Source organism: Gracilinanus agilis, chromosome 2, assembly GCF_016433145.1.
Source record: "Gracilinanus agilis isolate LMUSP501 chromosome 2, AgileGrace, whole genome shotgun sequence".
Taxonomy (NCBI): Eukaryota; Metazoa; Chordata; class Mammalia; order Didelphimorphia; family Didelphidae; genus Gracilinanus; species Gracilinanus agilis.
The window spans coordinates 152,113,341-152,139,847 of NC_058131.1; the positions used below are offsets into that span (position 1 = coordinate 152,113,341).

General features: G+C 37.2%; 1 protein-coding gene across 1 annotated transcript in view; it reads right to left on the minus strand.

Annotated features, from left to right (window-relative positions):
- LOC123233397 (two pore calcium channel protein 2-like) overlaps positions 1-26,507 on the minus strand; it is a 57,022-nt gene that overhangs the window by 27,530 nt on the left and 2,985 nt on the right. The window contains exons 2-7 of the mRNA XM_044659511.1: positions 19,470-19,552; positions 13,601-13,715; positions 6,107-6,235; positions 788-904; positions 540-658; positions 236-337 (exon numbers count right to left, since the gene is read on the minus strand). Of these exons, the coding sequence (XP_044515446.1) occupies positions 236-337; positions 540-658; positions 788-904; positions 6,107-6,235; positions 13,601-13,715; positions 19,470-19,552 (665 nt within the window). The remainder of the gene's footprint in view (positions 1-235; positions 338-539; positions 659-787; positions 905-6,106; positions 6,236-13,600; positions 13,716-19,469; positions 19,553-26,507) is intronic.

Consider the following 26,507-nt stretch of genomic DNA (forward strand, 5'->3'; position numbering starts at 1 on the left):
AAGGAAAGGAAAGGAAAGGAAAGGAAAGGAAAGGAAAGGAAAGGAAAGGAAAGGAAAGGAAAGGAAAGGAAAGGAAAGGAAAGGAAAGGACACAGAAAATATTCATTCCTCTCATGATATGTCTTATGCCAGGAGATCCCTTAAAAACTACCTCTACTGATATGTACTTGGGCTCAGGTAACTAAACCCAAGCACTGACATTAAAACACTGAAAGATAAATAGTAAAATACTTACATGACATCAGGGCTGTTAGCAGTGGTCACCAGAACATAGAGATCAAACATTATATCTAGAATGTTTGTAAAATAGGATGCTCCTTCCACTGTTTTGAGATTCCTAGAGAGGCAGAGGGGAAAAAAGACACACAAAATATAAGGAAAGTGTACAATGTACCCATAACTGTACTTTTTGACCTTGCAGGAATATGGTTGTAATTATCCAATGATAAAAGTCATTTTCTGATTTAAGAGGTTTTGGGTTTTTTTTGGTTGAGATAATTCAAAAGTTTCCAAAAGAGAAGACCGTGCAGGGTCCTTACCTATCACCAAACAATTTCAAGGCCATAAGGGAGAACATCAACACATTGAACATGAGCAAGAGAAATACATAGAGAACCTCTGGTAAAGTGTTCCGGATACTTCGGAAGGCCCTTCGAATCTGCCAAGGTAAATATATAATTTTACTCTTGATGCAACCCAAACTACCACTATGACTTCTCCCTGAGAGAAAATGGCTAAGTCTAATTTGAGGAAAAACATCTATAACATATGGAGCCAACCCACTTACCTGACGACTTTCAGGAAAGTTGATTAAGAAGAGAGGCCTCAGGAATCTTGACCATCTAACACTGTGGATGTTAAAGATTCTAAGAGATCCATAAATAATTAGATCTATTAAGGTCAGCTATAAAGAAATAAAACAAGAAATTAAAAGAGGGCTGATTAAGGATAAAGTACAAATAAATGGTTTTAGGGAAAATACACGAAAAGGCAGTAAAATCTCTATAATTTAGACTTTCTAATTCAGATTTTGTCACTTTGGGGTGGTCTTAGGCTATAGTTTATTTTATCCCAGAGATAAGAGGATTAGCTAACCAAGTAAATAACTCAATTAGTAGATGTTGTCCTAGCCTGTAAGTTGTTGCTCAAATGTTTGTTGAAAAACAAAAACAGGGCATTGTGGCTCATGCCTATAGTCTCTGCTACTTGGGAAGGCTGAAACTGGTAAATTACTTGAATTCTGAGCTGCAGTAAGAGCAAAGTTAATCAGGTGTCTGTTCAAAGTCTGGCTTTTCTATGAAGGATCTCTGAAAATGGAGGACCACCAGGCTGCCTGTAAAGGAGTGAACCATCCCATGTTGGAAAATGGGTCAAGTTAAAGCTTCCATGCTGATCAGCATTAGGATTGAGCTCATGAGTAGCTGTTGTACTTCTAGCCCAGGTGAGATAGGGAGATCCAATCTTAGGAAAAGAAAAGGGAAAAGAATAGAAAAGGAGAGAAATAGAAGGTAGGAACAAAAAATCATTTATTGAGTGTCCACTATTCCCAAGGTCCAAGGAATGCAAATCAGTCTTTATAAAATGTCTGTATTTATTCTAGAAATAAAAAAATAAAAATAAAACTCCCTGCCCTCAAGGTGATCAAGGGAGACCACATATACATATATAGGAAATACAAAATATACATGTCCATGAGTTGCTTGTACATATATAAGTATATACAAGATATGTATAAAATAAATGCAGAAAGCAACAGGAAAGAGAGAAACAAGTAAATCAAAGCCTCAGTCTTTGCTCTCAAGGAGCTTAAAATTCCCTTGATGAGATAAGATAAATGCCTAGCACTAAATATTTTATTTTAGATGGATTAAAGTTTCATATATGTTATAGACTTATTCTCTCTATTAATTTTAAAGTTTTTTTCAGATTACATTTCAATACAATTTTGAATAATTATTTTCTGACATTTTGCAATCCATGTTCTCTCCCTCTCCAAACTTATCCCCTTCCCCAAGATGGCAAGTAAAATGATAAAAATCTATAGTGAGGGGCACCTGGGTGGCTCAGTAGATTGAGAGCCCAACCTAGAGATGGGAAGTCCTGGGCTCAAATCTGGACTCAGACACTTCCTATCTTTGTGATCCTTGGCAAGTCACAATCCCCGTTACCTAGCCCTCACTATCCTTCTGTGCTGATTCTAAGATAGAAGGTAAGGGTTGTTGTTTTTTTAATATGATATAGGTTGTACGAGTATTTTTGTACAATATATATTTCCATTTCATCATGCTATGAAAGAAGACACATACAGCTTACACTAGAGAAAAATTTTTGGAACAAATAAAGTGAAGAATGGCATGCTTCAATCTGCATTTAGACTTCACCAGTTCCTTCTATAGCAGTAGATAACCTTTTTCATCATAGGTCCCTTAGAGTTGTCCTGCACATTTGCATTACTGATAATAGTCATTTGCAATTGATCATTGTACTTTATTGCTATTACTGTGTACAATATTCTCCTGGTTCTGCTCACTTCACTTTGCACCACTTCATATAAATCTTCCCAGGATTTTTTTGATCATCTTGTTAATAATTTCTTATGATGCAGCAGTATTCCATTACAATAGTCTGAGATCATAATTGCTATCCCTGCTTTTTTACTTTAGCTAAAAGATGATAGATTCTGCCCCAGAGCCTTACTTTTACTTTGTATGTGTCTCCCTGCTTTAAATCTGTTTGTGAGATTCTGGTTTCTAATCAACCTTGCTATCCTCTTTCATTTTATGGGTGAGTTTATCCCATTCACATCCACAGTTATGGTTACTATGTGCTTTCTTCCAACTTATCCCCCCTCCCCATCCCATGAATCCTTCTCTTCCTCTTCTTTTAGTTTTTCCCTATTCACAAATATTTTTATTTCTAACTACCATCTCCCAAGTTCAATCTCCCTTTTGTCCAGCTCTCTCTTTTATTCCTCTTCCCCTTCTTACTTCCCAGTAGTAAGATGGGCTTCTATAGCTAACTCATGCAAATGTTATTCCCATTTTGCAGTTCTGATGAGAGTAAAGTTCAAGCACTGCTTGCCACATTCCCTTCCACTGATTCTTATGCACCTCCTCATGTGAAATAATTTATCCCCAATTTTCTCTCCTTTTCTCTTTTCCCACTATATTCTTCTTTCTTATCCCTTGATTTTGTTTTGCTTTAAAAAAATCAAATCATATTCAACTTACTCCCTGATATCTGCTATGTATACTCCTATTCTCTAGCCTAATAGTGATAAAATTCTTAAATATCTTCCATATCTTAAGTATCCTAAGTAATCAAGGTACCTTAGGTACTTCAAATATTAAAGATACCTTAAATATCTTAGTTATCACCTCATGTGGTAATTTAATCAGCTTAATTCCATTGTGTCTCTTGATTATCTTAATTATCTCTTGTGTTATTAATATCTTAAGTATTCTAGTTAACACTTTTCCACATAGGAATGTGATCAGTTTAATCCCACTGAGCCCCTTGAGTTTCTTCTTTATATCTTTTTATGCTTTTCCTGAATGTTGTATTTGATCACTGAATTTTCTTTTCAGCTCTGGTTATTTCATCAGGAATGCTTGGAAGACTCTTATTTCATTAAATGTGTATTTCTTCCCCTGGAGTATTGTGCTCGGTCTCCCTGGATAGGTGATTCTTGGCTGTAATCCTAGATCTTTTGCCTTCTCGAATATCATATTTCATGTCTTTGGTCCTTTAATGTAGAAGCTGCTAGGTCCTGTGTAATCCTGTCTGTAGCTCCCCAACATATGAACTGTTTGTTGTTTTTTTCTGGATGCTTGCAGTATTTTCTCTTGGGAATTCAAGAATTTGGCTGTAATATTCCTAGGATTGTTAAATTTGGGATCTCTTTCAGATAGTGATTGATAGATTCTTTCCATTTCTATTTTCCTCTCTTGTTCAAGAAGATTGAGGCAGTTCTCCCTCATAATTTCTTGCAATATGATGTCCAGGATCTTTTTTTGAGCATGGCTTTCAATGATTCTTAGGTCATCTCTCCTGCCTGAAAGATATTTTCTTCTATTTTTTCATTCCTTTTTATTTGTTTTATTATTTCCTACTGTCCTATGGAGTCATTGGTTTTCATTTATCCGTTTCTAATTTTTAGAGAGCCATTTTCTTCTCTGAGGCTTTGTATTTCCTTTTTTAGAGAGGTATTTTTCTGTTTGAGGTTTTGTATTTCCTTTTTTAGAAATCTGTTTTCTTTAGTGAGTTTTTGCTCTAAGCTATTGACTTTTTCTATCATTTTTCCCTAACTTTTCTGCTAAGTCTCTTATTTGTTTTTTATTCTCTTTTGGAGGTCTTCTGGGAGTTCAGTTTTGGACTGATATCCTTTCATACTTGCCTTTGAGGGGTCACACATTTCCATTTTGGCATTGCTGTCCTTTTCTGAACTTGAATTTTGGTCTTCCCTTTTGCTGAAATAGCTTTACAAGTCAGACCTTTTCTTTGTCTTTTATTCATTTGAGGGGGGCTTTTTTATGATCTTGTCCATATGCTGAGGCTCAGTTCCACTTCTGGGGTGGAAGGAGTTCTGTCTTTTGAGTTCCCCTTGGTGCATGTATAGTGGATTTGGCTGGATTCCACTCCTTAGCTGTCAGTTCTCCCTGGTGTTGTAAGTACTGGGTTGTTCCTTCCACTCCAGGTTCCCTGGAAATTGCTTGCACCAGACCAGTCCTCAAGCTCTTTAGCATGTGCTTGGTTGTCTTTCGAGACTGAAAATGGCAGAGAAATCTCTCACTTTTCCTCCTAACTCTGTTTCTAAACAGTATAAGTGTTCTTTTGAAAAAAAAGTCCTTTTATTTCATTTTAGGACTGGAAAAATTCAAGGAATAACTTATGACTTTAGAAGATTAAAAAGGAAGCAGAAGGCATTCTGTTTCTCAGCTCAAAAACAAAAGGCTAGAGAGGTAAAATGAAGCATACATTTTCAGGCATAGTCAATTTGTTGATGTTTTTCTTGATTGAAGTGATTTGTTACAAGGAAGGGTTCAACTGGGGCTAGGAGGCAGTTACTCAGGACTAAGAGTAATTTTTTAACAGTAAGATATTTAACATGAAAACATTCTTATTTAAAAAGTAAAGCATAAAGCAGTAAAACATCTAAAAAGAAAAAGAGAAAGATCATATAAGATTTCTTTTAAAAAAGATTGGGGATGGGAGGTAGCTGATTGGATAGAGAGCCAGACCTAGAGATGGGAGTTCCTGAGTTCAGATTTGACCTCAGACACTTCTGGCTGTGTAACTGTGGGCAAGTCACTAAACCCAATTGCCTAGTCCCTACCATTCTTCTGCCCTAGACTGATACTTAGTATCAATTCTAAGACAGAAGGTAAGGGTTTTATTTTTTTTTAAAGAATAAGCATAACTTATGAGAATAATAATATACTAAGATAATGTTTTTTAAGGATCAGTTTCTCCAAAGGTATGAAACAGTGTTGACTTTTTTCCTTTTTTCTCTTTAAAAAAATCTTTGTTATAAAGGATGAGACTCTGGGAGGAGATAAGGGGAAGAATACAGGAAATGTAGGTGATACAAAAGCAAAGGATTATCATTTAAAATCCATGTTTTCCCTAATGATAAATTTCACCATCTCTGATGATAAGATATTTTGAGAAATGTTCCCACAAACTCTTACAATAGCTTCCCTTTCTCTTTCCCACTCCAGTTTTCCTCTACTTATAATATGAATCACTGAACTGAGAGACCACAAAGTCAAGTATTGAGTTTGGCCTCTGTATATGACACAGTGAAAATTAATATTAAATTGTTAGTTAGAGACACAGAGAGTGAACAAGTTTCACAAACTCTGGACTAACTTGTAATTTTCCCTCTCCCCAAAATTTCAATCAAACCACAACTTCTTAGCCACAAGCAGCATAATGGCTTGGCAGAAACTAAAAAGCAAATGAGGATATTAATAAAGCTTCAGTAATAAGGAAGGACCAGTTTTACATCCTTGTCCATGAGGGAAATTCATCCAGAATAGACAAAGCAGCTACATCTGTCACTTCTCTCTGCCAAATCTTTTAAGACACAACACATAAGACTCACCATTATAGTCAGCATGACACAGATGTTTTTAGTATCCTTCCAGAAAATCATGCGTGGAGTGACTTTTGCAAACTGTACAAGCCGCCCAAAGAATGCACAAAGACAGAGAACTTCAACAATCGAGGTAGCCTGCATGATGAAAAAACAGAGCCAGATTTATATCATTTGACAATATTTCTAGAATAAACTTTAATTTTGTCTTACTCCTCTGTTGCCAACATTCTTCTCACTCAGAAGATTAGGAAATGAAAGAGTATCATTGAAGTTGTTAGACATTAGGAAGAGAAAGAATACTGGGGGAATTATGGTGACATAAAAAAACAAAATAAAATATATTCATAGAAACTTTTTTAAAAAAGAAAATTGCTGTAGTCCTCAGGTGTTTAACAATGTTAGCCTCACTTGCAATGCTTCATTTTGGAAAACTGAATCTTCCTGGTAACAGGTTCTATTATTTGACAGATAACTTGATCATAGGACATAGATTTAGAGCTGGGAAGGATCTTACACCATCCAGCCCCACTCTTCCCATTTTAAAGATGAGGAAACTAAGTCTTAGAAGGCTAAAGTGTCTTGTCTAAATTTATACAGATAGGATGCAGCACAGCCAAGATACAAACCCAAGTCCTTTCACTTTAAATCCAGTATTCATAGAATCATAGATTTAGAGTTAAAAAGAACCTTAGAAACTTAGACCAACACCCTCATTTTACATATAGGGAGATAAGGTTGAATAAATGACTTGCCCCAGGTCATTAAGTACCTGTTCCTTTGCAGCCAGGTAGCAATAACGAATGAAGAACTGGACTTAGAGTTCTGGAGACCTGGGTTCAAATCCTGCCTCAGACACCAGGTGTATGATCCTATCACCCAATCTTTCTTAGACTTAGCTTTCTTATCTTTAAAATAGGGTTAATAATAGTATCTAATTCACAGGGTTGTTGTGAGGATCAAATGAGACTCCATATATGTAAAGCTCTATGAAAACCTTTAAAAGTATAAAAACACTAGCTACTATTTTTTTTTGTCACATAACTGCTGCTCACCAGCAAGAAAGATGATTATTAAAAGTCTGGTTGTTTGCCATCAGTTATTAGGCTACAAGATGAGCTATATCTTGGATATCCAAGAGCTATTTACCCATTAATAGGGGAAACTCTCCAATGGCTCTGTTAAGGCATTGAAGGTGCACATGTTTGGCAGGAGAGGCACGAGAATGAAGCCCCTTTGGGCACCAGAATAATATCGAGGTTCTCTCCCTGGATCTGCTTTTGTACACAAAGTGGCCATTGCTCCATGATCAGAACCCCATCTGAGCATGGATTCGCTATGGCTGGCAAAGGGGAGCTGCTAGTGACAGCTAAGTTCTGTTCACAGGAATCCAATCGCAATGGCCAAATAGATCTCATACAGTAACGATACTATGAATAAAGAGGATGTGTTTTGGTAGCATTTTTCATTATCAGAAATTTTCCTCCTGTGGTAGAAATACAAAGAGATATTCTGGAAAGTCAGGGTGTGGGACACAAAAAGGGCTATGTATATAGCATAATCCCTTACTCAATAACCAAATGTGCCAAATAATATAATACAATATGTACAATAGTATAATAGTAAAATATCAGATAATCTTGGGGAAGAAAAAGAGGGAGGGAAGGAGTGTGAATAAATTTAGAAAAGGAAGGGGGCAGCTGGGTGGCTCAGCAGATTCAGAGCCAGTCCTAGAGACAGGAAGTCTTGGCTTCAAATCTGGCCTCAGACACTTCTTAGCTGTGTGATCCTGGGCAAGTCACTTAACCCCCATTGCCTAGTCCTGACCATTTTTGTGCCTTGGAAACAATACATAGTATTGATCCTAAGACGGATGGACAGGGTTTAAAAAAAAAAAAAAAAAAAAAGATGGGGAGATGAGAGGAATCAAACTTGTTCTCAATCAACAAACATTTATTAAGCCTACTATGTTCCTGGCACTGGTAAGTGCTGAATGTACAAATAAAAGGCAAAACACAATCACTCCCCTTGAGGAGCTCACAGTCTAATGGGGAAGACAATATGCAAAAAACTATCTCCAAACAAGCTATAGAATAAATGGGATATAATCAAGAGAGGGAAGACACCAGAATTAATATGTGAAGAAGACATGTTCTCAGGCAAAGAGAAGGGTAAAAAATGAGATTCTAGAGGGAGGACACTTATCATTAGGCCTATGCTGGGACAGGGACCGCTCTAAGGCTTAGAAGAAATCAATGATTTGGCTCCAAGAAATAGCCTCCCCTTCCTCTTCTCTCCTAATCTGCCCTCCTTACTAACCCTATCTAATTCAAGTTTCCTTTCAAAGCCAAACTCAAAAGTAGGGCCTCTTATTCCTGAAATTCCTTCACTAGAGACAAATCTTTCCATCCTCCCATGAGAAACCAAAGACTTGGAATAATTCAACCACCAAGTGGCGCTGCTCTCCACTAGCCTGATACTTAACTATTCAACAAGATAAAATTTGATAATTGGGAGAAATCTACTCACAACAGGAGCAATGCATTTGACCCCAGGAAATCACTGATCTAGGGAAGCATGAGTGAATGACCTTCTATCCTCCAACTCTGCCTCTCTCTCTTTGGGAAGAAGGGAGGGGAAACAGTAAATTACAAAGCCCAAACCACTAAGACCACACCAGTCAATTTGACCAACCACTTGTATTTCAAATATACATAATCATGGCATCTGTACAGATCCTTAAGCTTTTTTTTTTTTTTTTTTTTTTTTTTGCCTGTGGATGATAAATACCCTGATCCCTCCTGGGAAAATAGACTCTGTGTAGGACACTGTATTTAGATTGAGGAAGCCCATGGAAGAAAGTACAAAGAAAGTACATTCTTAGGGGGCAGCTAGGTGGCTCCGTGGATTTAGAGCCATCTAGAGATAGAAGGTTCCTGAGTTCAAATCTGGCCTCAGACCCTTCTGAGGTGTGTGACCCCGGGGAAGTCACCTAACCCCCTTTGCCCAGCCCTTACTGCTTTTCTGTTTTGGAACCAGTATACACTATTGATTTTTTTTTTCTAAGATGGAAGTTAAGGGTTTTAAAGAAGGAAAGAAAGTATATCTTTAGAAAGTACATACAAAAGTTTCAAGTCAATGATTCTAACCACAATTTTGACTGAAGGATACCAAAAAAAAAGGTGCTTTAGTGCAAGGCTCTGTCATCTCCCCACTGAATAGGCATTAAAAGTAGACTATTTTTACACAGATAATTTCCTGGGTGGAATGCTGTAGGGAAAAGGGAGTGCTATGAACCTCCAAAATTCAGGTTTCTGTCTTGATCCCCAGAACTGGCCGGATACAATCAGCTATATTTTCCTCATTTACTGCTACAGTTGGGTAAAGAATGTAACTGCATTTAAGGAGACTCACACCAGGCCCTCCCTGCCTGATGAAGAGCAGAAACAGTGAAGCTAATATCCAGAGCATTTTTGGCAATCTGAATTTTAGATTTCCCCTCCTCAAAAAGGAGGATGTACACATCTTCATTAATTTATTAATTAATTTAGAAAATTTTTCCATGGTTAAATGATTCATGTTCTCTCTCCCCTCCTCTTACCACCCCCCCCCAATAGCCAGCACACAATTCTACTGGGTTTTACATGTGTCACTGATCAAGATCTATTTCTAGATCATTAATATTTGCCCTAGGGTGATCATTTAGAGTCTAGGGGATGTACACATTTAAAAGAGCTTAAAGTTCAACTGTGTTGAAATCATCAAAATGGCAGCTCTTAGGATAATCAGATTCTTATTAACTAGTGACATATCCCAATTGCCTAGCTCTTACCACTCTTTTGCCTTGGAACAGATACTCAGTATCACATCTAAGGCAGAAGGTAAGAGTTTCAAAAAAACTGCTTCCAAGTAGCAAAAGATTCTAAGCAAGGATCCCAAAGAACCTTTACTTTGTATTATCTGCCTTTAAGACAGTGAAGTTATTTGGACTAGTCCAACTCTAGAGCAAAGAAAGTTGACACCATGTAGCATCTACTTCTATAGGTGCCTTTACCCCTACCACATTAGTAAAAGAGAAACAGAATTAAAGATTTAATGGAGATAACCTATTAGGAGTGGACTGAGGTCCTAGATGCTACCTTCAAGTTTGGTTACAAGAATCCTTTTTTTCCTGAAACAGAATTGCCAGTGATTGTATTGAGTTAATGATTTTTTATAGTAACAGAAATACTAGATGATTTTATATGTTATAGTCAGGCTTGAATAAAACAAAATCCTGCACATAGAAAACAAGTTTAGGAATTATTTAGACTTGACAAACTTATTCAGGCCAAAGACAGTTTATTCAGCTGTTTTTCCAAGATGCTAATGTTCTGAAGTAGCTCTTTTTGCCCATTTTTCCTCCACAAAACAGGAAATGGTCTGATAAGTCATCTTGGGATACAAATCAAGAAGAGTTATGTCAGGCCATCAGGCTCCTAGAAAGACAGCTGAATGACTGGTTAATCACATTCTTTCCTGTTTTGATTGACAAGAGAGAGTTAGAAAAATAGGAGGCCATTGGTACCTGAACTTAGGGGGCAAGGGGAGAAGTGGAAGTGGGAGAGATTACTGATAAAACAGGAGAAGAAAATAAAAGAACCAGGAGACAAACTTGAGAAACTACACGTTTGCCTGGGGATGTGCCTTTAAATGAGGAAGGACAAATAGAAGCTGCACTAAGGTATCATTTTTACATGGAGTTATGAAGATGCATTGTTTTGCCTTGCGTTACTTGGAGAAAGTAGTAGTTTTTTTTTCTTTTAAAGCACAATGACTATTCTATAAATCTGTGATTCTCAAAGTATAGTCCAGGAACTCTTGGAGGTCCACAAGATCTTTCAGGGTGTTTGTAAGTTCAGAACTATTTTTGATAATAATACCAAAAATATTTGCCTTTTAAAATACTCCTCCTTTTTTTAACTGCTTATCTGTGTGAGGCCAGATTTTCTTCACATACCTCAAACAAAACAACATATCCCAACAGGTTGAATATAAAGGCCAATATGAGAATCTAGCTGTTCTGTTACGACAGATATGAGAGACTTGCAAAAATATGTAAAACAATGCCACACTTTGTTTTGTTTTGGAAACTATAGTGACTTTTCATTAAAAAATGTGTTATATATTAATGTAATGGGTTTATTGTTGCTAATTTAAAATTCATATATATTTTTAAACTTAGAAGTTTTCATTTCTAATAGAAAATATCAACCACATATAATAATAAATCACATAAACAAAAAGTCATTGAGGTCCTTAATAACTCTTAAAAGTATAAAGAAGTCCTGAAACAAAAAAAGTTTGAAAACCATTGTTATAAAGGAACCTTATCTAACACAGGGTGTTCCTCAAATTACAATTTTAAGATTTTAATTTTAGATATATAAGATTAAAGACACAGAGTCTTTAGCAGGATCAGTCAATGAGTAAACATTTATTAATTACCTATAATGTGCCAAGTATTATGCTAAGGGCTGAGGATACAAAAAAAGACAAAAGACAGTTCCTGCCCTCAAAGAGCCTATAATCTAATAGAGGAGACAATATGCAAAGAAATATGTACAAACAAGCTATATTCAAGATAAATAGGAAATATTTCAGAAAGAGAAGGCACTAGATATAAGAAGGATTAGGAAAAGATTCCTGTAGAAGGTGAAATTTTAGTTGGGACTTCAAGGAAGCTAAGGAAGTCAGTAGGCAGAGATAAGGAAGGGTAACATTCCAGCCATTGGGGGACCCTGAGAAAATCTCAGAACCCAGAGATTAAATTTTGTGGAATAGCAAGAAGGCCAGTGTCGCTGGATTAAAGAGTATAAGGCAGGGAGCAAGATATAAGAAGCCTGAGAGGGGATGGGTTATGAAGGATTTTGAATGACAACAGGATTTTCTATTTGATTCTGAAGGTAATAGAGAGTCACTGGAATTTATTGAATAGGGGGATGACTTGGTCAGACCTGCACTTAGGAAAACAACTTTGGCAACTGAATAGAGGATGGGTTGGATTGGGAGAGACTTGAGGCTCGCAGACTGACTAGCAAGATATTACAGTAATCCATGTTGGCATCAGAGTGGTAACAGTGTCAGAGAAGAGAAGGAGGTATATTCAGGAGAGGGTGCAAAGCAGAAATCTACAGGCCTTGCCAACAGCTTGGACAGTGGGAGTAAGAGACAGTAAGGAGTTAAAGATGACATCTAGGTTATGAGTTTGAGGGACTAGGAGAATGGTATTCCTCTCTACAATAATGGGGAAGGCAGGAGCAGGGGAAGAGCATAATATAATTAGTTCAATTTTGGACATGTTGAGTTTAAGTTGATTTCTAGATAATGTAGCATGAGATTTCTGAAAGGCAGTTGGTGATAAAAGATTGGAGGTCACCAGAGAGGTTGGAGCAGGAGAGGCAGATCCAAGAATTGTTAGAGATAGTAATAATCCATGAAAACCACTAGATAGGAAGGAGGAGAACCAAGAGAAGGTAATATCCAGAAAACCCCAGAAAGAAGAGAGTATTGAGCAAGAAAGGTGTTCAACATTGTCAAAGGCTGTAGAGAGGTCAAGAAATGGAGAATAGGGGGTGCAGCTGGGTAGCTCAGTGGATTGAGAGCCAGGACTAGAGACGGGAGGTCCTAGGTTCAAATCAGGCCTCAGACACTTCCCAGCTGTGTGACCCTGGGCAAGTCACTTGACCCCCATTGCCTACCCTTACCAATCTTCCACCTATAAGTCAATACACAGAAGTTAAGGGTTTAAAATTTAAAAAAAAAAAAAGAAAAAGAAAAAGAAATGGAGAATAGGAATGCTAATTATACTCCTCATTCAGATCCCTTCAGAATCTCTTTTTACCATGTTTATGCAGAGCTAAGCACAGCATATCACACCAATAGACAGTCAACATTTGTAAACTATAAAACAGAAATGGTGGTTAGGATATAGGATCTAAAGACATTTATTATTATAATACACCATAGCATTCTTGTTTATTGACATCAAGTGAAATGTTCTTTAGAACATTATTTCTCCTCTAACCTAAAACAGTTCCAAAACAATTCTAATACTTGATACATCTGATCTCATTCATGTGGAACTCCCACTTATGATATAAATGAGTAAAACATTCATGCCTGTCCAACCTGGGTGGTTCTCATTCACTTGTTCATATCCTCCTGTAAATCTGTTCAAAGGAATTCTAACTCCACCCACATACTGGTGACCTTTCAATAGATTTCATGCTCTCTTTTCAAAAGGAAGAGGAAGAAAACTAAGAAAATGGTATTTGTACAAAAGAATGGAATTTATTCTTGAAGAACATGATTTTATGGTACAAGATTTCTTCCCCACAAATGGAAAGACAAAAAAATCATTAATTCAGATTTGTTCAAATTTGAGGAAAAAATAGAAATTTCATTTTTCTGACAACTCATGTAAACCAAAGTGTTACATGGCATTTCATCTCTGGGACTTACCAGGAAAGGGAGTGGGTACACAGCAGGCTCCTCAAACAAGGCAAGAGAAAGATCTAGAAAAATAAAGAAGTACGTGGCAACTTGCATAACCCAGTGGTTATAAAGATAGTAAAACCTGGAAGGGAAAAAAGGGATATTATAAATAAATAGCAAATCAAACTATCACCAAAACATTTATTTCTTTCCTTAACAGAAAGCTTGATTTTTTGGTAAAATATAACCCTTATTACTTGACCCTCTTTGCCCTTTCTTTCCTGCAGAATTACAAGGGAGAAAAGCTACCAGGAGACTTTCCTTTGCATAAGAGTTAAAGAGTGAAAACATTTGCCTTTTTTGGCACTTTGAATATTGGGGATGAGAACTGGAAGGACTGGGAGGATGATGGTCCCCTCTATAGTAAGAGAAGGTAAGAACAGGAGGAAAGTCTGCCAGGAAGAGAACTAATTTGGTTTTAGACATCTTCAAGTTTGGCTAAAATAAATCAACCAAATCACCCAAAATCTGCTCACAAGTAAAAATCTAAAAATATATCACATGGTATTTTTCTTACTCTTGAGATTAGTTCACTTTTTATGTTAAAATATTATATTAGTATTAACAATAAAATTCTATTTATATAATAATTGAGGATTATACTGCATGATTGTTATTATACAGTCCTTATCTTTTTCCTGGGCTCTAATACTGCATCAACTGCCTCCTAGACATTTCCACCTAGATGTTTCATAGATACCTCAAATTATTATGTCCAAAATAAAACTCACTATCTTTCCCCCTAAACTTGCCATTCCTTCTAATTTCCCTGTGTCTGTCAAGAGTGGTGCCGTTCTCCAGTCATCCAGGATCCCAACCCAGGAGCCATCTTTGAACTCATTTCACTCACCTCCTCTATATACAATTTTTACTAAGTCTTGTTGATTCCGCTTTCTCAATATTTCACTTTAGTCCCCTTTTCTCTACTCAAACCATAACATATCTAGACCCTTGGCCTCTTGCCTACACTATTGCAATAGTTTTTTTAATTGTTCCCCAAGAATTTAGTCTCTCCCCTTCTCTATTCTGTCCTACATAAAGCTGCCAAACTGACATACTTAAATCATATCTGACCATGGAACTCTGCTCAAGAACCTTTAAGTGGCTCCTGAATGACTTCAAGTTAAAATACAAACAATTCAGTTTGGTATTAAAAGTCCTTTGTAATCTGGATCCGACCTATCTTTTTAAAAAAATAAAATTTATTGTTTTTCAAGAAACAATAATTTATTTTCTTTCACTCCCACTTCCTCTCCTCCTCCGTTAAACAACAATAACAACAACAAAAAGAGAAAATAAACATAAAGAAATCACTTGTCAAGCAAAAAAAACCCTTCATTGGTCATATCCAAAAATGTCTGGCCAGGAAGTGGGAGAAATCATGATTTGTCATTGAATTGATCAGAGTCCTCAAGTCTTTCAACATTATTTTTTCTTCATAATGTTGTTATTGTATAAGTTTTTTCCTAGTTCTGATTACTTCACATAGGTTTCTCAGTTTCTTTGAAACCATCCATTTCATCATTCCTTTTGGAACAACAATATTTTATTACATTTATATACTATAATTTGTTTAGCTACCTCTTATAGATGGGTACCTCTTCAGCTCCCAGTTTTTTTTCTCAGGCTTTTTTCCAGGCTGTACACAGGACTTCCCCTTACATATTCTATGCCTCAGCTGGTCTCTTTGTCATACCCTGCATACTACATTCCAACTTCTGCCTCCAGACATAGCTGGAATGCCCCTCCTCTTCACTTGTGTCTCTTGGAATCTTTAGCTTAGTTCCAGAACCACTTCCTTCAGTAGATCTACCCCAATTTCTTTAGTAATTCATGTATTTCTCCCCTTCTCTCCCTCTCCCCCACTGCTAATTACTGGAGATTTGTGGGGATGAAGCATATATCTTAGGTTTACTTAACCATGGACATGTCACATCCATCTAATAGAATTTAAGCTTCTAAATGGCAGAAACTGTCTTACTCTTGTATTCCAACACTTAAACCAGGCTTTAGAACATAGTAGGTACTTAATAAATGCTTCTTGGCTGATTAATTGTAGATTTAAATTTTTTTGCTTTAGTTTCTGATGATTACTTCTCACTATATTCTTTTCAGTTTTTTGTTTTTTGTTTTTTTTATCCTGGGACTCCATTCTAGGAGCATAGGGCCACAACCAGTAGGCAATGGGTTGCTCAGAGTCACCCAGCTGGGAAGTGTCTGAGCCCAAATTTGAACCTAGGACACCTTTCGTCTCTAGGCCCGGCTCTCAATCCACTGAGCTAGCCCAGCTGCCCCTACTTTAGGTTGCAGTTTCTTTAGCAGATATAGTTTTTACAGGGTGAGGTTGCTAGCCCCACGCCCAACCCTCCTCCTTTTTCATCCGGGCTAGGGACCCTCCTTAGCCCAGGAGTGGTAAGGGTGGGCGATAGGGGTCAAGTGACTTGCCCAAGGTCACACAGCTGGAAGTGTCCGAGGCCGGACTTGAACCTAGGACCTCCAGTCTCTAGGCCTGGCTCTCAATCCACTGAGCCACCCAGCTGCCCCTGGGTTTCAGTTTTATTTGAACAAAAATTGGATGATCGGTATGAGGGAAACAGAAAGTTAAGATAAAACACTTTCCCTGTTGTAGTAGGGGAAGAATGCACAAAGAGAGAAGCTTGTAAGACACAGCATTTCAAGGTAAGGACATGAGAGAGGTATAGAATAAAATATTAAATGAGTTATGAAAGGAAAGGCTCTTCCCTTAGGGAACAGTAGTCTTGAATTTGGAATTTAAAGGATGGATAGGAACACAAAAGAAGACTATTCACTTAGACTTTTTTTAGAAGTTTGCTAACACTTAATTTACTTACAGTTTCCTTCTTTATATTCAAGTCTTTCACCCATTCTGAATTTATCTTGGTGTAGGGTGTGAGATGTTGATCTAAACCTAATCTCTCCCATATTGTTTTCCAATTTTCCCAGCAGTTTTTGTCAAATAGTGGATTTTTGTCCCAAAAGTTGGGCTCTTTGGGTTTATCATACACTGTTTTGCTGACATCACTTACCCCAAGTCTATTCCACTGATGTCCTTCAATTGGGGAATGGTTGAACAAATTGTGGTATATATTGGTGATGGAATACTATTGTGCTCAAAGGAATAATGAACTGAAGGAATTCCACGTGAACTGGAAAGACCTCCAGCAATTGATACAGAGTGAAAGGAGCAGAGCCAGAAGACCGCTGTACACAGAGACTGATACACTGTGGTAAAATCAAATGTAATGGACGTCTGTACTAGCAGCAATGCAATGACCCAGGACAATTCTGAGGGATTTATGGAAAAGAACGCTGCCCACATTCAGAGAAAGAACTACAGGAGAGGAAACACAGAAGAAAAACAACTACTTGAACACTTGGGTTGATGAGGACATGATTGGGCATGTAGAACTGAAAGGATCACACCAATGTAACTATCAATAATATGTAAGTAAGTCTTGACTGACCACACATGTTAAAACCAATGGAAATGTGACTTAGCAAAGGGTGGGGAGGGAGTTTGAGGGGGTGAAGGGTAAAGTAAAAACATGAATTATGTAACCATGGGAAATTTTTCTAAAAATAAAAAATTAATCCAAAAAAATTAAAATTTAAAAATTTTTAAATTTTAAAAAAAAGTTTACTAACATCCACAGTTAGTAGGTTACCTGTCTGGTTAGTAAGTACCAATAGGGCAAATAATTCCAATAAATCTTCATTAATAGAAACCTTTATTACTATGGGTAAGTTACTAAGGTTAATAATGAAAAAAAAAGAATTTTTATACAAGTATGAAATCAGTCTAGCAGTTCCCTTTAAGGATTTATGTTCTAATACAATAATAGGTAATAATGAAAAAGAACCATTTATCTGCTGTGTGCTCAACTTTTATTGATAGCCATTAATAAGGCACATTAGATTTTGAAGTATCTCCTGAATGACAAAAAGCAAAAAGTTAGGTGGTAGAGTGAAGAGTCTCGGCTTTGGAGTCCGAAAGATCTGGGTTTTATTTCATCTTTCTGTTTCATTTTCCTTATTTGTAAATTGGTGGTATTGATCATCACATGAGAGATGGGTCACAAAAACCAGTGAGCAGAGAGTAACCAAAAGAAAGTAACCAACAAGGTCAAATGCTGTAGAGAGGTCAAGAAGGATAAGGCCTGAGAAAATGCCATGAGATTTAGCGATTTAGAGGCCATTCATAACTTTGATGAGAGCAATGTGGTATAGGGGAGAGTGATCAGAAGTCAGGAAGGAAGGATTCAAGTTAAGTCAGGCAATGAACATTTGTTAAGCATCTACTAGAAGTCAGGCACTGCGCTAAATGCCATCTTCAGACACCTAATGCATGTATAACCCTGGACAAGCTAACCTCTGCATCCCTCAGGTTCCTCATCCATTAAAAGGGTAGAATTCAGTGGCCTTTAAGGTCCTTTCCAGTACTAGATCTATGATCCTATGAATGATGAAGTCAGAAGCCATAATACAAAGGGTTGAGAAGTGAGTAAGAGTTAAGAAAGTGGAGGCAATGAATATAAAGAGCTCTTCTAGAAATGTGGCTGAAAGAAAGAGGAAAGATACAAGATGACAGCTTGAAGGAATGGTAGGATCAAGTGAGGTAGTTTTAAAGAATGGGAAGAACTTACACATCTTTGTAGAGAACAGTGAAGGAATAAGTGCATAAGGAGAAAATAAAAATTAGTAAGAGAAGCAGGGAAGGAGGTGAGAGAGAGAAAGAAAATATTATGGAGGTGATCTGCTATAGGAGAGAAAAGGGATGATGGGATCAAGGGCACAGTTACATTTGGCTAAGGGCTATATATTTGGGAAGTATGTTAGATGGGGCATCTAAATTTATAAAACCCAATGGGACATTTTAAAAGTTTTCTGTGAAAAGTATTGTATGAAGCATAGTAGAAACACAAATATTGGGAAAATACTATAGGAAAGAATAAGGCATCTAATTAGCAATTAGATAAGGATAAAGATAAGGCTCTTTATCATTAGAGACTGAAGTAACAGGATAAGATGAAGGGGCAGTGAGGTACAGAAAGGAGGAGAGAATTTACAAAGGATTTTCTTTTATATATATATATATTTTTAAACCCTTAACTTCTGTGTATTAGTTCCTTGGTGGAAGAGTGGTAAGGGTAGGCAATGAAGGTCAAGTGACTTGCCCAAGGTCACACAGCTGGGAAGTGTCTGAGGCCAGATTTGAACCTAGGACCTCCCGTCTCTAGGCCTGGCTCTCAATCACTGAGCTACCCAGCTGCCTCCACAAAGGATTTTCTTAGTAAAATATGAGATAATTTTTTCAATGGAGAAGGTGACAGAGGTCTGAGAAGTGAATAACAGATTTGAAATAGTTGCTGAGATGAATAACAGAAATAATCTATTAGGGAGGAATAAAAGAACTATTGTGCTGTAGTAAGGGGCCCACCTGAAAGTGAATAAAAATTTCATATTGACTAGAACTCCCCCAAATAAAAACTGAGAAAGAAAACGTATTTACTTACAACAAAATCTAATAGAAAATGGATTTCTCTTCTGTAGTTTCTTTAACTAGGACAAGAAAACCATTAACAAGAAGAAAGTTATGAAATTCTTTAAGATTAGATGCCTTATTCTTTTCCTATAGTATTTTCCCAAAATTTGTGTTTCTACTATGCTTCATACAATACTTTTCACAGAAAACTTTTAAAATGTCACATTGTATTTTATAAATTTAAATGCCCCATTTAACATACTTCCCAAATATATAGGCATATATAGATATGGAGGCAACATACACATAAAAATACACACACCCATTCATTACCTGATAGCCTGAGGTGAAGTTTCAAATGGAATATTTCTATTGTACTGGGCATCATAAACGTAGGCAGCAGCCAGCAAGAGGTCCTAAAGATTTCAAAGGGATATAAATGAGATTGTCTTAATACTGAAAGTAAAGAATATGTTCTCTAACTACTTGTTTCAGTACTGGTTACTTTCATTTATACTCTGATTCACTAGAATGTTTCTTGCTCCCCATTGTCATTTCTGAGCTCTACCTTTACCACTATTCCTCAGTAACTCCCCTTCCTTTGGAGTTCACCAAATCCATATTTTATTATCCAATCAAGATTCTGGTGGCTGTTGTTTCCAGGATACTCTCCTTCTTCCTTCAATGAGCTCAGTGCCTGACTCAATCTTTCTTTCCTCCTTAACTCCCTGTCATCATACTAAAGGACTTTTAACACACATTTTGATAATCGTTCAAACACTAAATTCCCAGTTCCTCAACTTACTAATTTCCCATGACCACAACTATACAGAGAGATAGTAATACCCTCCATCTTGTCTTTATTCACAAGTCTTCCTTATCACATGTTCATGAACTTTGAAATTCCTTCATCTGATCATAATTTGTTGTCATCTCACGTCTCTCTCTGCCTTGCAACTCCAAACCCTGTCCTCATCATGGCCTCCAATTCCTCATCTCAGTTCTTTTGTACACTATCACCTCCTCCCTGCCTATACTTTCTTCCCTTCCTCATTTTGATCCCTTGATGAACCAGTTCATTTCTCCAAAATTCTCTTCTCTCAAGTTCCTTGTCTCATTATCCTATTAAAAATATGGTCCTCCCAAACCCCAACTTTGGACTACTTCCTACAATGCACTACCATTGCTCTTGTTTACATACTATTGAATAAAGCTAGAGAAAAATCATCAAAGCATGCTGACTGGATCCACTAATTATGTTATATCTCAACTGGGCCTTCACTAGAGCAAGGTAATCTTTTTCTACTTCCCAATCAATTTGCTATCTTACAACAGTAATTTTTCCAAATATTTCATCCCTCCTATAGCTCCCCATCCTTTAAGTTGACACCCTTTCCTCATATTTGGGGGGGGGGGGAAATGAGGCCACTCACTGAGAGTTCCTTCTTCTTTCTTCCTGCTCACTCTACATCACTCACTTGCTTCTGCTACTATTTCCTCTCTCATCTATTTCATATGAAGAGGTGGCCCTTCTCCTTGCCAAAGCAAACTTCTCTACCAGCTTAAGTTATTCCATTCCATCCAATCTTCTCCAGCAGATTACTCCTTCTATCATCCTTACTTGTTTGTTAATAATATTCAATGATCTCTCCCTATCTACTGGCTGCTTCCTTACTGCCTACAAACATGACTATGTTTCCCTCATCCTCAAAAGACCTCCCTTTGAGCCATCCATCCCCATTAGCTATCATCCTAAATCTCTCATATTTTGTGGCTGCACTCCTCCATTTCCTTTTCTCTTAGTCCATTCTTAACACTCTTCAGTCTGGCTTCTAACCTCATCATTCAACTGAAAATGCTCTCTCCAAAGTTACCAATAATCTCAATTGGCAAATTTAATGGTTTTTTCTCAATTTCATCCTCCTGGACATCTCTGCAGCCTTTGACACTGTTGATCGCCTTCTTGATGTCTTCTTCTCTTTAGGTTTTTATGAACCTGCTCTAGCCTGATTCTCCTCCTGTCTACTTATTCTCTGCCTCCTTTCCTGGATCTTTATTCAAGTCACAGCTGCTAACGATGGCTCTGCCCTAGACCCTTCTCTCTTCTCATTCTGAACCATTTTACTTGATGATCTCATCAGCTCCCATGGTTGTAATTATCACATCCATGCAAAAGATTCTCTGATTATTTTCCTGACTGCCAACTTTACATATCTTTGATTTCTAACTGCTTATGAGACATCTCTAACAGGATGTACTATACACTCAACATGTCCAAAACTGAATTCATTATCTTCCCCATATACCCAAAGCCTCCTTTCTTCCTAACTTCTCTTACTTTTTTTTTTTAATTCATACCTTCTATCTTGGAATCAATACTGTGTATTGGTTCCAACGCAAAAGAGTATTAAGGGCTAGGCAATGAGAGTTAAATGTCTTGCCCAGGGTCACACAGCTGGGAAGTGTCTGGAGACAGATTTGAACCTAGGACCCCCGTCTCTTTCTCATTTCTCATACCCAATCAGTTGCCAAGACTTTTAGTTTCTACCTTAATCATATCTCCTGTACATGTCCCTTCTTTGCTCCTGAGATGACCAAAACTCTGATGAGGGCTCTCATCACTTCATACTTAGACTATTTTAACAGCTTTATTGTTGACTTCTCTGCTTCATATCTTACCCCATTCCAGTCTAGTCTCTACACAGCTGTCAAAATAATCTTCCTGAAGCACAAGCCTTGTCCCATAGTAGCTCCTTAATAAATGTTTGTTGACTGACAACTTAAGATTTTAAAAAAAGCAAATTGTTTTTACAAGTTGCTTGGACTTCTAATCTTCCTCAGAAATGGGAGGGGAAAAAAACAATTTCAACTATTTCCTATAGTTATCTATCAAAATTGAAGAAATCCCCAGTGATAATTAAATAGCAGTCTTTCAAATCTCAGTTCTAAATAAATTCCATTTTAGCCTAACTTAAAGCAAATACCAGTTCTGAGAAATATTTAATTTCTATAAAAAAAATTTATGTTGCTATTAGTTTGGGGGTTTTGTTTATTTATATGTTTACACACCAGTTATTTCACCAACACAAGGAACTCACAGTACATATATTCTCTTCAATGATGCAGAAGGACAATTTGTCTGTAATTTACCATCTTAGACATTAACTACCAACCAACCAACCAGCACAGCACTTACTATGTGCCAGAAAGTGTGCTAAGCTAACTACTTTACAATTATCTCATTCAATCCTCACTACAACCCTGGGGGGCAGATATTATTATTATCCCTATATTACAGATGAGTAAACTGAGACAGAAATTAAGTGCCTCTGGGGGCAGCTGGGTAGCTCAGTGGATTGAGAGTCAGGCCTAGAGACAGGAGGTCCTGGGTTCAAACCCGGCCTCAGATACTTCCCAGCTGTGTGACCCTGGGCAAGTCACTTGACCCCCATTGCCCACCCTTACCACTCTTCCACCTATGAGACAATACACCAAAGTACAAGGGTTAAAAAAAAAAAAAAAAGAAATTAAGTGCCTCCCTCGCCCAGGGTCACACACAACTAGTAAGGGTATGAGATCACGTCGAACACAGGTTTTTCTGACTCCAGGCCCAGTTTTCTATCCACAGTGCCACCAAACTAGAGTTCTTTTTCAGCTAAAATCTGAGAAGCTAATAATCTCTTGGCTTGCCTTAATGATAACTTTATTCTTCAAAAGATGAAAGAACTGACTGACAAGGAGAAACTCTATCTTAGAACTGATTCTCACTAACGGGAGGGGATTGGTTTCTGGGGTGGAAATTATAGGAGCCTTGGGGGGAAGTCACCACACTCTCCTAGAATTTATTTATTTAAAAAACTCTTAACTTCTGTCTTACATCAATACCATATATTACTAGGCAAGGGGGGTTAAGTGACTTTCTCAGAGTCATATAGCTAAGATGTGTCTGAGGTCAGATATGAACCTAAGACCTCCCATCTCTAGTCCTGGCTCTCGATTTACTGAACCACCCAGCTGTCTCCTCTTCTAGAATTTATAATAGAGAAGAAAAAATCAGGTAGGTATCAAGCACCTGGATTTTTGGGAAAGCACATTTCAAAGGATTCAGAAGAAAGATAAGATTCCATGGAATAAAATCAGTTAGGGTAAGCTTAGGAGAAATGAAAACACTCAAGAATAAAATTCCAAAAACACCAAGGGAAACAATTCTAATTAGAAAAAATAGGAACTGCCTAAGAGACCAGTGTGAATACAAAAGGAATTGAATGACCAACTTAGATTATTTTTCAAAGAATGTACAGAAAATGCTAGCACATTAAAGTAACAGAGAATTAATATAAAGGCATGATAATGCAGTCCTATAAAAAAAAAATCTGTGTCAGAATGAGATGAGATTGGCAAAGAAAGCCAAGATCAACAACAAAAAAAGATTTTTAAAAACTATAATGAGGAGGGCAGTTACGTGACTCAGTGGCTAGAAGGTCAAGCCTTGAGACATGACATCCTGAGTTAAAATCCTCAGAGATTTCCTAGCTATGTGACCCTGAACAAGTCACATAACCCCCATTGCCTGGCCCTTACTGTTCTTCTGCTTTGGAACCAATACAAAGCATTTATTTTAAAGTAGGAATTAAAAAAAAACATAATGAGACCCCCCAAAAAAGGGAACATTAAATCAAGGTCTTCTGCTTTGGGTGAGTGGGATGATAGCTGACAACAGAAAGAAGTCTGAGCAGACCATCTTTATTTTGCTAATGTTTTCTCTGCCAAAGAGAACGAACTTTGCACTGGAAATGACTGAATAAAAATGATTAACAGAGACTCAGTGTTCAAGATAAGTAAGAAGCTGCTAAGAGCACCTAATGAATTCAAGTTATCTGGCCTCAAGTAACTCATGCCCAGGTACTGAAAGGGATGACACTTATGACGGCTGAGCCACGAATGGCCATGTTTAAAAGATCATAGAGAGTTGGAGAGGAACAGTAAGCCTGGAGAAAGGCAAATGTCCTGATCTTCCCTTCAAAAAAGGGAAGAGAACAGATTCTACCCATTATAGGGTAGAGAGCTTTACTTAGAGTGCTTAAAAGATTCTAGAGTGGATCAATAAAGAAAGGAAGTAGTGATTACAACAGTTTTAAGAACAAGTCATTGACAGATAATAAGTAAGCATTTCAATTCTTGCTATATTACTTCTTTTAATTCTTCCAGATTATTCATATAAAATATTTGTAATCATTCATTGGAGTTTCATAAATTTCTATTTATAATTTTTAGAATTGTAAGTAAAATAAAATTTTATATTTAATGATTATAATTTTTTAAAAGACCAAGTCACATCAGATAAATCTTCATTTCTTTTTTTGGCAGTTCTACACTGACAAACTAGAAGAATGAAGTAGATATGTTTTACTTTGTTGCTGTTGTTCAGGATTTTCAGTCATGTCTGACTCTTTATGACTCCATTTGGGGTTTTCCTGACAAAGAAAACTGGCGTGATTTGCCATGTCCTTCTCCAGGTCATTTTACAGATAAGGAAATCAAGACATTTAAATGACTTGCCCAGGGTCACACAGTTAGTAAGAGGCTGTAGCCTGACTTGAACTCAGGGCTTCCTGATTCTGAATCTGGTGCTCTATCTACCTTGCCACCTAGCTTCAATACAGATGAGATATTTGCATAAAAAGCTCATGCAGAGGGGATAGGGAGAAGCTAGATGGTTCAATGGACTGAGAGCCAGGTCCAGAAATGGAAGGTCCTAGTGAACCTAATGTGGCCTCAGACACTTCCTAGCTGTGACCCTGGGCAAGTCACTTAACTTCCATTGCCTAGCCCTTATTCTTTCAGCTTGAAACAATTACACAGTATTGATTGTAAGATTGGAAGGTAAGGGTTTTTTTTGTTTGTTTTTCTTAAAAAGGCTTATGTGATCATGAACGTTTGGAAAAGAATAGTTTCCACAACCATAATACTCTTCCCCATGTCACACTTCATAGGCATCATCATTCATTTCTAATACCACAATTTCAGGACTTGTTAATACAAGTTGAGAAGTGTCCAGAGGAGGACAATGATGATGGTGATGGTCCCTGATTTCATGGCACATGAATGGAATTAGACTCAGGCAGCCCATGAAGGGGTCTCATGTGGAGGAAGGATTAGATTTTTTCTGTTTGACTCCAGAGAACACAACAATTGACAGAAATGACAAAACTTCCTAATAATTAGAGTTGAAACAAAATGTATTTGGCTACTCCAGAGGTGCTGAGTTCCTTCTCAATGGAGGTTTTCAAGCAAAGGCTGGAGGAGTACTTGCAGGGATATGTTATTATGTTATTGAGGAGCTTCCTTCTCTGTAGTTCAACTAGATGGTTCCGGGGCTTCCTTTCAACTCTCAAATTAAGACTGGCCTTTGAATCCCCAAAGCATTTTTAAGTGTTCAGAAAGCGATAACAATGCCACTCATACAATATTAAAGCCATGAAGACTCAAAGAGGATTGAAAAACCATAGTAATGTGGCAAGGAGAGGGTCATGCTATGTAACCAGCTCTTAATAGCTCCAAGACTATTAAATTTTCAGTTTGAGTATTTATATCTCAGAAATCTCAAATCACTACAAATTAGGGCTTGGTTTATTGTTTTGTTCATTGTCAAAATTTAAGAAACTGTTAATAATTCAGATTAAACTTTAAAGTGTATATGTGCATATGTTTGGGAGGGTGGTTTTCCCCTCCAAGAGAACACCAGTGTTTAACATTTACCAGTACATCCCTGTATTCTTCTATAAATATTGCTTGAGTTTAGTAGGAGTCTAATAGATGGCTCAAGGAATGAAATCATCATCAGACTGGAGGCCTGGTGAATGTAGGATGATAATCATCATCAGCATAATAAAGCTGGCATCAATTATACTATTTAAGCTTTACAACACCCCTATTAATCAGGTATTATTGAAATATTGTTCCCATTTTGCAGATGTTCAAACTGAGGCTTAGAGAGTTAAATGACCTGCCCAATGCCTACACAGTTAATTCGTATTAGAGCTAGGATTTTGGTCCAATCTTTCTTCACTTCCAGCCTAGCATTCTATCCAATAAACCATGCTGCCTTGTGCTATTATTTTTTTAAATGGCTACAGTGATAATACAAGAAGATGGATGATGGGAAAGCAGTTTATGCATCAGGACTCTGACAAAGAAGGAAGGGCATTAGATATGTCTGGGGAATAGTGAGCAATTGACTAGAACAGTGTGGAGGATAAAAGGAAGTAATAAAGCATATATACATGGATTATATATATGTATATATATACACTAGGAAAGTACAGAAGATGCTAATTGTATAGTGACTATGCAAGCACAAAAGAAATCTGA